Source organism: Megalobrama amblycephala, linkage group LG10 (assembly GCF_018812025.1).
Source record: "Megalobrama amblycephala isolate DHTTF-2021 linkage group LG10, ASM1881202v1, whole genome shotgun sequence".
Taxonomy (NCBI): Eukaryota; Metazoa; Chordata; class Actinopteri; order Cypriniformes; family Xenocyprididae; genus Megalobrama; species Megalobrama amblycephala.
Window position 1 is genome coordinate 1,220,548 of NC_063053.1, and position 13,571 is coordinate 1,234,118.

A 13,571-nucleotide genomic window follows, 5' to 3' on the forward strand; every position below is an offset into this window, starting at 1 on the left:
TCCGTCTGGATTAAAAATCGTCAGACTCGCACGTCATTACAATTGATACATTTATAGTTCCTTGAGGAGACAAATGTAACTACAGAGCAGGAGGTTGTAACAATCTGTGAGAGTGGATGAACAATAACTAAATAAATGAATAGGTGTGCTTTGGTGCTGTGATTGTGAAATCATGTTTTAGTTTTGTAAACACTTTTCTTGCAGTTCACTCAACTATAATGTACAAAAGAATGTATAAAAGTACAAACATTCTTTAAATATGAGCTCAGAACGTTCTGGCATGGTTCTCTCAAAGTTATCAACAAATCTTCATTCAGTAACGTTTGTTCAAAGTTTGAGTTGATTGTGTTTGAAACAAGTTTCACAAGAACGCTCTAATTTATACAGAGTTACAAAGTAGTATGTCATTATGTTACAATGCTGGGTTAAAAACAGCCCAAGTTGGGTTGAAAATGGGCAAACTCAGTGATTGGGTCGTTTTAATAAAGCGAATGAGATGTTTTTGACCCAGCGGTTGGGTTAAATGTTTGCTCAAGCTGCTGGACAGTTTTATTTAACTCAACTATTGATTAAAAATGACTATATGTCTGGCTTAAAATGAACCCAAAGTATGTTGTACATTAAAAATCAGACTCATAATTACTAGAGGCAACAATAATAATCAAAAGATGAACATTTATTCATTTCAAAAATGTTTATTGTTTAATTATTATTCATTAAACATATTAATAAATGTTCATTTCCAACATATTTGCTTTAACAGGTTAAAGGTTAAAGCAAATATGTTGCTTTAACCCAGTGATTGAGTTGCTTTAACCCAGTGATTGAGTTGCTTTAACCCAGCAATTGAGTTGCTCTAACCCAGCGATTGAGTTGCTCTAACCCAGCGATTGAGTTGCTCTAACCCAGCGATTGAGTTGTTTTAACCCAGCGATTGAGTTGCTTTAACCCAGCGATTGAGTTGCTCTAACCCAGCGATTGAGTTGTTTTAACCCAGCGATTGAGTTGCTTTAACCCAGTGATTGAGTTGCTTTAACCCAGCGATTGAGTTGCTTTAACCCAGCAATTGAGTTGCTCTAACCCAGCGATTGAGTTGCTCTAACCCAGCGATTGAGTTGTTTTAACCCAGCGATTGAGTTGCTTTAACCCAGCGATTGAGTTGCTCTAACCCAGTGATTGAGTTGCTTTAACCCAGCGATTGAGTTGCTTTAACCCAGCGATTGAGTTGTTTTAACCCAGCGATTGAGTTGCTTTAACCCAGTGATTGAGTTGCTTTAATCCAGCGATTGAGTTGCTTTAACCCAGCAATTGAGTTGCTCTAACCCAGTGATTGAGTTGTTTTAACCCAGCGATTGAGTTGCTTTAACCCAGTGATTGAGTTGCTTTAACCCAGTGATTGAGTTGTTTTAACCCAGCGATTGAGTTGCTTTAACCCAGCAATTGAGTTGCTCTAACCCAGTGATTGAGTTGTTTTAACCCAGCGATTGAGTTGCTTTAACCCAGCGATTGAGTTGCTTTAACCCAGTGATTGAGTTGTTTTAACCCAGCGATTGAGTTGCTTTAACCCAGTGATTGAGTTGCTTTAACCCAGCGATTGAGTTGTTTTAACCCAGCGATTGAGTTGCTCTAACCCAGTGATTGAGTTGTTTTAACCCAGCGATTGAGTTGCTCTAACCCAGCGATTGAGTTGTTTTAACCCAGCGATTGAGTTGCTTTAACCCAGCGATTGAGTTGCTCTAACCCAGCGATTGAGTTGTTTTAACCCAGCAATTGAGTTGTTTTAACCCAGCGATTGAGTTGCTTTAACCCAGCGATTGAGTTGCTCTAACCCAGTGATTGAGTTGTTTTAACCCAGCGATTGAGTTGCTCTAACCCAGCGATTGAGTTGTTTTAACCCAGCGATTGAGTTGCTTTAACCCAGCGATTGAGTTGCTCTAACCCAGTGATTGAGTTGCTTTAACCCAGCGATTGAGTTGCTTTAACCCAGCGATTGAGTTGTTTTAACCCAGCGATTGAGTTGCTTTAACCCAGTGATTGAGTTGCTTTAATCCAGCGATTGAGTTGCTTTAACCCAGCAATTGAGTTGCTCTAACCCAGTGATTGAGTTGTTTTAACCCAGCGATTGAGTTGCTTTAACCCAGTGATTGAGTTGCTTTAACCCAGTGATTGAGTTGTTTTAACCCAGCGATTGAGTTGCTTTAACCCAGCAATTGAGTTGCTCTAACCCAGTGATTGAGTTGTTTTAACCCAGCGATTGAGTTGCTTTAACCCAGCGATTGAGTTGCTTTAACCCAGTGATTGAGTTGTTTTAACCCAGCGATTGAGTTGCTTTAACCCAGTGATTGAGTTGCTTTAACCCAGCGATTGAGTTGCTTTAACCCAGCAATTGAGTTGCTCTAACCCAGTGATTGAGTTGCTTTAACCCAGTGATTGAGTTGCTTTAACCCAGCGATTGAGTTGCTTTAACCCAGCAATTGAGTTGCTCTAACCCAGCGATTGAGTTGCTCTAACCCAGCGATTGAGTTGTTTTAACCCAGCGATTGAGTTGCTTTAACCCAGCGATTGAGTTGCTTTAACCCAGCGATTGAGTTGCTTTAACCCAGTGATTGAGTTGCTTTAACCCAGTGATTGAGTTGCTTTAACCCAGCGATTGAGTTGTTTTAACCCAGCGATTGAGTTGCTTTAACCCAGCGATTGAGTTGCTTTAACCCAGCGATTGAGTTGCTTTAACCCAGCGATTGAGTTGTTTTAACCCAGCGATTGAGTTGTTTTAACCCAGCGATTGAGTTGTTTTAACCCAGCGATTGAGTTGTTTTAACCCAGCGATTGAGTTGTTTTAACCCAGCGATTGAGTTGTTTTAACCCAGCGATTGAGTTGTTTTAACCCAGCGATTGAGTTGTTTTAACCCAGCGATTGAGTTGTTTTAACCCAGCGATTGAGTTGTTTTAACCCAGCGATTGAGTTGTTTTAACCCAGCGATTGAGTTGTTTTAACCCAGTGATTGAGTTGCTTTAACCCAGTGATTGAGTTGCTTTAACCCAGCAATTGAGTTGCTCTAACCCAGCGATTGAGTTGCTCTAACCCAGCGATTGAGTTGCTCTAACCCAGCGATTGAGTTGTTTTAACCCAGCGATTGAGTTGCTTTAACCCAGCGATTGAGTTGCTCTAACCCAGCGATTGAGTTGTTTTAACCCAGCGATTGAGTTGCTTTAACCCAGTGATTGAGTTGCTTTAACCCAGCGATTGAGTTGCTTTAACCCAGCAATTGAGTTGCTCTAACCCAGCGATTGAGTTGCTCTAACCCAGCGATTGAGTTGTTTTAACCCAGCGATTGAGTTGCTTTAACCCAGCGATTGAGTTGCTCTAACCCAGTGATTGAGTTGCTTTAACCCAGCGATTGAGTTGCTTTAACCCAGCGATTGAGTTGTTTTAACCCAGCGATTGAGTTGCTTTAACCCAGTGATTGAGTTGCTTTAATCCAGCGATTGAGTTGCTCTAACCCAGTGATTGAGTTGTTTTAACCCAGCGATTGAGTTGCTTTAACCCAGTGATTGAGTTGCTTTAACCCAGTGATTGAGTTGTTTTAACCCAGCGATTGAGTTGCTTTAACCCAGCAATTGAGTTGCTCTAACCCAGTGATTGAGTTGTTTTAACCCAGCGATTGAGTTGCTTTAACCCAGCGATTGAGTTGCTTTAACCCAGTGATTGAGTTGCTTCAACCCAGTGATTGAGTTGCTTTAACCCAGCGATTGAGTTGCTTTAACCCAGCAATTGAGTTGCTCTAACCCAGTGATTGAGTTGCTTTAACCCAGTGATTGAGTTGCTTTAACCCAGCGATTGAGTTGCTTTAACCCAGCAATTGAGTTGCTCTAACCCAGCGATTGAGTTGCTCTAACCCAGCGATTGAGTTGTTTTAACCCAGCGATTGAGTTGCTTTAACCCAGCGATTGAGTTGCTTTAACCCAGCGATTGAGTTGCTTTAACCCAGTGATTGAGTTGCTTTAACCCAGTGATTGAGTTGCTTTAACCCAGCGATTGAGTTGTTTTAACCCAGCGATTGAGTTGCTTTAACCCAGCGATTGAGTTGCTTTAACCCAGCGATTGAGTTGCTTTAACCCAGCGATTGAGTTGTTTTAACCCAGCGATTGAGTTGTTTTAACCCAGCGATTGAGTTGTTTTAACCCAGCGATTGAGTTGTTTTAACCCAGCGATTGAGTTGCTTTAACCCAGCGATTGAGTTGCTCTAACCCAGCGATTGAGTTGCTCTAACCCAGCGATTGAGTTGCTCTAACCCAGCGATTGAGTTGCTTTAACCCAGCGATTGAGTTGCTTTAACCCAATCAAAGATTGAGTTGCTTTAACCCAGCGATTGAGTTGTTTTAACCCAGCGATTGAGTTGCTTTAACCCAGCGATTGAGTTGCTTTAACCCAGCGATTGAGTTGCTTTAACCCAGCGATTGATTTGTTTTAACCCAGCGATTGAGTTGCTTTAACCCAGCGATTGAGTTGTTTTAACCCAGCAATTGGGTTAAATGTTAGCCCAACCTGCTGGGTAGTTTTATTTAACCCAACTATTGTTTAAAAATTACTGAATTGCTTGCTTAAAATGAATCCAAAATATGTTGGAAATGAACATTTATTAATATGTTTAATGAATAATAATTAAACAATAAACATTTATGAAATGAATAAATGTTCATCTTTTGATTATTATTGTTGCCTCTAGTAATTATGTGTCTGATTTTTAATGTACAACATACTTTGGGTTCATTTTAAGCCAGACATATAGTCATTTTTAAACAATAGTTGAGTTAAATAAAACTGTCCAGCAGGTTGAGCAAACATTTAACCCAACCGCTGGGTCAAAAATATCTCATTTGCTGTGTTAAAACAACCCAATCACTGAGTTTGCCCATTTTCAACCCAACTTGGGTTGTTTTTAACCCAGCATTGTAACATAATGACATACTTACTGTATTCTGTATAAATTAGAGCGTTCTTGTGAAACTTGTTTCAAACACAATCAAAATGTGCTTCATTTGAAACTCTTAATCGGACCTTCAGTGTCTCAGAGATGTTCAGATGTTTGAGGGAGTGTGACATGTGCAGATACACAGAGGAATTATGGATCTGAACCAGAGAACAATCTTCACTGAGAACATCTGTAATGAATAGACAAGCTCTGTTATTGTCCATCAGTGATCTTATTGAACACAAACTTCACTGGCAGGAGCTTCCAGCTGCTCAGTGTTTTTCTTCACAGAGGGCGAACAAAGATATTTGTTTTGTGCAGAAAGATTCCCTGACATTCACAGATTGGGGTTCCTTCCTCTTCAGCTCATTACAATAACATCGAGCTCTGGAAAATTAAATATTATGTAAGTAATTTTTAAACAACAGTTGGGTTAATTAAAACTGGCCAGCAGGTTAGGTCAAACATTTAACCCAATCGCTGGGCTAAAACAACCTGACTGCTGAAATAAATATGACTTTCATGATGAAAACACTTTATTCAGAAATAAAACATGTAACTGAAATGAATAAAATTAAATAAACCTTTGCTAATACTGCCATCTATTGGTTATTGTTGATACTGTCGTTGGTTGTTGTACATCTTGGCTTGATTTTTTTACTGGAACTTAATATAGTATATTTTTTATTATAAATAAAGTATCATTTATAATTATATTGTATTATAAATAGTAGATTTCCTGATTTTCGAAATATTATATTAATATACTGTTTATATGAAACGCGCTTAAATAACCTTGGCAATACTACCATCTCCTGGTTTCAGTGGTACTGTAAATTATTAATAATAATTATTATTTTTTTGTAAATAGTAGATTGTCTTTTAAAATATTATATTAATATATATTGCTTATATAAAACGCGTTAATTTAAAAATTATATAAAATAAATGTAATGTAATGTTTACCTCAAATAAACGACACGGGCTTTTATTTTAAAATATTATATTTGTTGTTAAATAAAAAGCCTTCATAAAAATAATAATGTTAATTAATAAAAAATTATATTTTATTAAAACTATATAGACAGAATATATTTAATGGTAATAATTAAAATTATTCAAATAAATAAATACTTTTAATTTGTAATTAAAAGTACGTGTTCCGTGTTGATCATAATGAACGTAACATTTTTTTTTTTATTTTAAAATGCCTGTACATTTATTTTTTATATAATATTCCTAATTGTTAGACAATGTAAAGATTTTTTAATACATAAAATACGTCTTGAATCATGTGTTTTGTAACATTACTGACTTTTATTTTGAAAAAACAAAATGTTACCCGGAAAAGAAGCTTCATACAGTACACGTGAATGTTGTTGTTCTTCACAGATGTCAACTGCAGGCTGTAATAAAGTGTTTGGAAAACCATCTGAATGTTAAATGCTCACTATAAAGACAGCACTTGAGTGGAGATGGCTAGTTCTCGTCTTCAGCTGCTGAATGTGACACTCTCCAGGACAGTCAGAGTCATTCACAGCACATTAGCACAGACTCAAAGAGCCTTTCACACATCCCAGCCTGTGATGCTCACTAAGATCCTGTCTGTGGATGAGATCTTCAACAAGAAGTCTCTACAGGCCCACCTGAGGAAGAAGGAGCTGGAGTATAACTCATGGCTGGACTCCATCAGCTCTGAACCTCTGCATGAGGATGAGGAGGATCTGAACATGAAGAAGACTGACCTCTCTGTACTGAGACCTCTGGTGCAGAAGATCAGGGAGCTGCAGGAAAAACAGAAGGAGCTGGAGGACACACAGGACTTGATGAAAGGTAGTACACTTGAGATTAAAAGCTTTCTGGAGAGTCATTTCATTTACATCTGCATCTCCTTCCAGACAATGAGCCTGAATTACAAGAACTGGCAGAATCAGAGGAGGACGAATGTCTGAAGGTCATTCAGGACCTCAAACAAAAGGTGAGGAGGTGCGAAAGATCTCATTTACATGCCAGACACCTTTATTACATAAATTACCCTTATTGATAGTCATTCAGACCTGAAACTGAGATCCTTTTACTTTAAATAAGAAGGATAACATGTAAACACTCACAGATTTTATGGGTAAATCTCACATATCCGAGTCAATTTTATAGTTTATTCCAAAACATATATATATATATATATATATATATATATAATTGTATAATTTTTATATTTTATTATTAATATATTTTTAGTAAATATACATAAACTAATTAATATAGAACTAATTAAGTAGTTAATTTAAAATATTTATATACTATATGTAATAAATAATCATTAGCAAGTAAATGTACATGTTAATTATTTATTTTTTAAACAAAACACTAAATGTAACCAGTAAATTAATTATAAATATATAAGTGTATCCCATTTAAATTAATAAATATATTTTTAAAAACTATTTAAAATTAATTTTGTATATTTATATGTTAATTTCTAATTCTTTTACTGTATTGTTAAAATGAATGAATTATATACTGTTAGTATACATTATAAATAGCATTTTCATTTACTTGATCATGATTATTTATTTATTATTACTTTAAATTAGTAAGATTTTGTAAGTCAAACCAATTAAAAATGTTGTAAAACAGTGTTAAAACACAATACCTGTTTTAGGAGTATATTTATATGTATATTTTGTTATTATTATAAATTATTAGTAAATATACATACACTAGAAAATAATTTATATAGAACTAATTTAGTATTTAATTTAAAATATTTATATATATATATATATATATATATATATATATATATATATATATATATATATAATCATTATCAAGTAAATGTACATGTTAATATATTTATTTTTCAACAATGTAACCAGTAAATGAATTAGAAATATGTCTATAAATATGTCTAAAATAATATTATATATTATATAATTACATTTATATTATATATAATTACATTTATTTTTTTATTATTTATTAATTTAATTATTTTTTTATTTTAATTAATTTGTATATTTATATGTTTGTTTTCAATTCATTTACCGATTACATTGACTGTATTGTTTAAGAATAAATCAATTAAAAACATCCAGTTATATACTGTTAATATACAATATCAATAACAGCATGTACTTACTTGATCATGATTATTTATTTATTTGTTACTCTTATTAAATTATTACTTTAAAGCAGTACAAAAAGTAGTAAAAATGTTGTAAAAACAATGTAAAAACATGATGCCTGTTTTAGGACCAATAAAATGTTTACATATAAATTTTGTTATTATTAATATATTATTATAAATTATTAGTAAATATACATAAACTAGAAAATAATATATATAGAACTAATTTAGTATTTAATTTAAAATATTTATACACTATATATATATATATATATATATATATATATATAAAGTAAATGTACATATTAATATATTTATTTTTAAACAATACACTAAATGTAACCAGTAAATGAATTAGAAATATGTGTATAAAATTAAATTAATATTCAATAAAATGATATATGTATATAAAAATTATATATCTTTTTTAAAATTATATATATATTAATTTAAATTAATTATATAATATATTAATATAATTAATATATGTGTGTGTGTGTTTGTGTGTTTATTTATTAATTTAATTAATATTTTCTATATTAAGAATAAATCAATTAAAAACAGGCACTCTCTGCTGTGTTTCAGATTATATCTCTGCTGATCCCAGAGGAGGAATCAGACATGAGCGACCTGGTCCTGGAGGTCACGGCGGGGGTCGGAGGTCAAGAAGCTATGCTCTTTACCTCAGAGATCTTTGATATGTATCAGAACTTCGCTGCTTTCCACGGCTGGGGCTTTGACATCCTGGAGGTCATGTCTAGTGAACTAGGTTGACAAACTGATAAGCAAAGACTCTATAAACTCTTAATAATAACATCAGCCTAGGTGGATTTGTGCCTCACCCTCACTTCAGCGCTGTGTTCGGTTTGTCCAGGGGGCGTCAGGCACGCAGCGGCCAGCATCAGTGGTCCACTCAGCTATAAGAAGCTCAAGTTTGAAGCTGGTGTCCATCGTGTCCAGAGGGTCCCCAGAACGGAAAGTAAAGGTCGCATACACACCAGCACGATGACCGTAGCGATACTTCCTCAGCCCACTGAGGTACACGTTACACTAAACGCGCGTGTGAATTCAGTGTTATTATTAAAGGATTAGTTCACTTTCAAATTAAAATTTCCTGATCATTTGCTCACCTCCATGTCATACAACATGTTCATGTCTTTCTTTCTTCAGTGGAAAAGAAATGAAGGTTTTTGAGGAAAACATTCCAGTATTCTACTGCATTGTTGACTTTCTCTTCACCGTCACAGATCTCATTTACCATCAACCCCAAAGATCTGAGGATAGAGACGAAGAGAGCGAGTGGAGCAGGAGGACAGCATGTCAACACCACCGACAGCGCTGTGAGGATCGTACATCTACCCACAGGTCAGCTGGAGTTTATATATATATATATATATATACAGGGCTCGAACATGAACTTTTTTTGCTCACCAGCCACTGTGGCTAGTGGTTTTCCAAAGTTACTAGCCACAGTTCTGACATCGATGCCATGAGGAAACACTGCCATATAGATATTTTATCCTGTTATGCTGCATTCACGTCATATTGCAATTACTGTAGTCTCAAGATGACAACACGTGACATCATATTCAGAGCTGCTCATGGGAATTATGCATTTCTATGGCACCACTATCCATGTCAGGTGGTAAGTAGGAGCTTTCAAACAGCTGTGATTATGTAATTGCAGTAATTACGAACTTGCGACACACACGTTTTCTTTCTCAACTGTTTATGTTCACTTCAAACACAACCGACTGTGTTTACGTGATACTCGCCAAGACGGGCATTTTGACATTGTTTTTGACTGTTTAAGAGCATTAAAGCAGCGGAAAAAAAGCCAGTGTGCTCACAGAGAGGCGTGAGCACAAAATCTGCATGAATGAGTCAAATTATACGCAAATTGTTTGATCATAAACAACATCTGCAAAGTTACGACGCTCAAAGTTCAATACAAAGGGAGATATTTTCTTTTACAGAAATTGCTTTTTAAACGGCTGGTAGGAACTACAACAAGCTTCTTTCTGTGTTAGTGACGTCACAAACCACAAAATTTACATAAACCCCGCCCCCGAGAACACGCAACAAAGGGGGCGGGGCCATGTTGGGCTGCTTTAGAGAAGAGGAAGAGTTGTTTTTGTAAATGCCGTATTTTACGCCGGACTGCTTCACAAACGAGGGCCAATTCAACACAAAAGATGAACATGACGGCACATGCTAGTGGATGAGTTGAATCAACTCCACAGCAACTACATCAATTTATCCACTAACCATTCAGAAACGTCTAAAAGTTGTAACTTCTTCCTGAGTCTCTCCATCAGTGTCGACTCCGGTTTGAACAATGTAAGGCTGAACACTTTCCTCATTTTGGCTGCGTGAGATTGTCTTGTTTTGTTGTTGTTGAGCTGTTAAAGCTCCGCCCTCTTCTGGAAAGCGGAGCTCATTTGCATTTAAAGGGACACACACAAAAACGGTGTGTTTTTGCTCACACCCAAATAGGGGCAAATTTGACAAGCTATAATAAATGATCTGTGGGGGATTTTGAGCTGAAACTTCACACACACATTCTGGAGACACCAGAGACGCATATTACATCTTGTGAACGCGACATTATCACAGGAATAAAGATACAGTTTAAAATATATAACAGTTATTTTAAATTGTAATAATATGTCTCTGACCTGCGTGACTTTGGCAGTGATTCTTATTCATAATTATTCATGATTTCAGGCACAGTCTCTGAATGTCAGCAGGAACGCTCTCAGATCAAGAACAAAGAGACCGCCATGACACTTCTGCGAGCCAAACTCTACAGCGCACGGCTGGAGGAGGAGACCAGTAAGAGATACCAGGCTCGAAAACTCCAGGTACATCAGTTTATTCATGTCAAATCAACACTTGAAACATGAAAACATGAATCTTCCCAGTGAATGATATCCACATCTGTCAATGTTGATTAAGTGACTATCTAATGTCACATATTAAAATTGATATATGCAAATTATACTGTATTTCACTTCTCTTGGATCAGATTGGCACCAAAGGCAGATCAGAGAAAATCAGGACCTATAACTTCTCCCAGGACCGGATCACTGATCACCGGATTGGAAAAACCATTCATGACGTTCGTGGATTTTTACAAGGAGAGGAGCTGCTCGAGGAGATGATCGTGTTTTTGCAACAGTTTTCGGAGCAGGAATCCCTCCTGGACATTCTCAGAGACAGTGATCAGGATCAGTAGTTATTTGTGCCAATAAAGAAATGTGTAAAAGTTTGTGTTCGTGGTCGTCAGATTGAACTGAGCTCAGCCGTCTCTAAGAAAAGAGCGCGGTATATCTCACCATCTCTCTGAGGAGTTCACACAGCCGCGTGAAATGCTTTGGTGGGGTTTACGGCCCGTTTGAATTTTACAGTTGTTTGAGATTTTTAGAAATCCTTTTGTAGAGATTTAACTCACAAAGAACAATTTCTAGCTATTTAAAGCTGAGTATAACATGCATACATTTCCACATTCATTCATTTTTGTATTACAGTTTCAGACCTGAAAATCACAGTCAGGATTCTGGGATTTTAAATCAGGGCCTTGTAAATCCTCACACATATATATATGGGTCAAAGACATTTAGATGTCCGCATCAATAGAAATATACAAAAGTGATTTTATACACACAGAAAGCACATTAAAGGGTTAGTTCACCCAAAAATGAAAAAATCTGTCATTAATTACTCTCCCTCATGTCGTTCCACACCTGTAAGACCTTCATTCATCTTCAGAACACAAATTAAGATATTTTTTGATGAAATCTGATGGCTCCGTGAGGCCTGAGCATAGCCATTCAAACTCTCAAGATCCATTAATGTACTAAAAACATATTTAAATCAGTTCATGTGAGTTCAGTGGTTCAATATTAATATTATAAAGCCACGAGAATATTTTTGGTGCGCCACAAAAACAAAATAATGACTTATATAGTGATGGCCGATTTCAAAACACTGCTTCAGAGCTTTACGAATCGAATCAGTGATTTGGAGCGCCAAAGTCACATGATTTCAGCAGTTTAGCCGTTTGACAGGAGATCCGAATCACTTATTCGAAACAAAAGATTCATAAAGCTTCGAAGCAGTGTTTTGAAATCGGCCATCACTAGATATTGTTGAAAAGACTTTATTTAGTTTTTTTGGCGCACAAAATGTATTCTTGTCACTTTTTAATATTAAGATAAAACCACTGAACTCACATGAACTGATTTAAATATGTTTTTAGTACCTTTATGGATCTTGAGAGTTTGAATGGCTTTGCTCAGGCCTCACGGAGCCATCCGATTTCATCAAAAATATCTTAATTTGTGTTCTGAAGATGAATGAAGGTCTTACGGGTGTGGAACGACATGAGGGTGAGTAATTAATGACAGAATTTTCATTTTTGGGTGAACTAACCCTTTAAATGCAAGTAAAATGTATACTTTGTAGGTTTCAAATAAGTTTTGGGAGAATAAAATGTCAAAATGTGGATGAAATAATGTTCCATTGTCATTCAGTGTAACACTTATATTTATGTAACACTTATTCTGACCTGTGCATATTAAAATATATAAAAGAATAAGTGCGCATACTAAATTTTATTGCATTTTAAATGAGTAAAAAAGTCTTGCTGACAAATGGGCAAAACCTAGGATAGTGGCAAAGTTTAAAAAAAAAGTAAAATTACAAGTAATTAGCATTTTGGCTAAAAGTAATTAGTCTTAAATATGGCATAACTAAATTGTTTGCTGTAAATATCCCTGATAAGATTGTTACACTAGTGTGTGTCTTCTGTAAATCATGCTAAAAATGTTTGATATTTAATTTTTGCTCGGAAAAAAACAAACAAACAGGACAACAACAATTCATAGCTAGCTGTATATTGTTTTGATGCTTGAAAACCCTTTTTCATCTTTGACCCATATATAAATATGATTTGTGTGTGTACACTCGATTAAATCAATAACAAAACATTTTTAAACTCACTTTATTGATATTTTTTCTTGTTTTCAGCAAAAACTCACTTTATTTTGATTAAACTTAATATACCTCAGGTCATTTAGCATCTCATGTATCTTGATTTAAGAGTGTTTAGATATTTGCACTGAAAAATAAGAAAAATACTGAAAAATAATATTTTTTTGCACTGTTAATAATGGTTTGGCTAATATGGAGTTCTGAAATTAGTGATTAGTAATGACTTTTTCGTCTTTGACCCATATATAAATATGATTTGTGTGTGAACTCGATTAAATCAATAACAAAACTTTTTAAACTCACTTTATTGATTTATTTCAAAAAGGCGCTTTTTTCCCGACGCGCGCCTCTCATTGGCTGGCGCTCTTTATGTATGTTGACGTTCAGAGTCTATCTGCGTCATGACATCGCTTCAGTTTTCCGCCGAGCGCGTTCATTGGCTGCCGGTCGTTTAAAGGTATCCCTCTGTGCTC

The 13,571-nt window shown here is 35.5% G+C and overlaps 1 protein-coding gene across 1 annotated transcript; it reads left to right on the forward strand.

Annotated features, from left to right (window-relative positions):
* The first annotated feature begins 6,300 nt into the window (after window positions 1-6,300).
* mtrf1l (mitochondrial translational release factor 1-like) lies at window positions 6,301-11,374 on the forward strand. The gene is made up of 7 exons (XM_048203877.1): window positions 6,301-6,806; window positions 6,872-6,951; window positions 8,689-8,872; window positions 8,978-9,141; window positions 9,351-9,468; window positions 10,831-10,967; window positions 11,132-11,374. Exons 1-7 carry the CDS (start codon window positions 6,449-6,451, stop codon window positions 11,339-11,341), a joined length of 1,251 nt encoding a protein of 416 aa, XP_048059834.1. The 5' UTR covers window positions 6,301-6,448; the 3' UTR covers window positions 11,342-11,374.
* Window positions 11,375-13,571: the final 2,197 nt, after the last annotated feature.

Excerpts from the sequence above, each read along its gene's own strand:
- mtrf1l (XM_048203877.1), top strand. The coding sequence starts at position 6,449 with ATGGCTAGTTCTCGTCTTCAGCTGCTGAATGTGACACTCTCCAGGACA. Across the intron at positions 9,142-9,350 it reads TACTTCCTCAGCCCACTGAG|ATCTCATTTACCATCAACCC; the intron begins GTACACGTTACA and ends TCACCGTCACAG. Across the intron at positions 9,469-10,830 it reads GATCGTACATCTACCCACAG|GCACAGTCTCTGAATGTCAG; the intron begins GTCAGCTGGAGT and ends TCATGATTTCAG.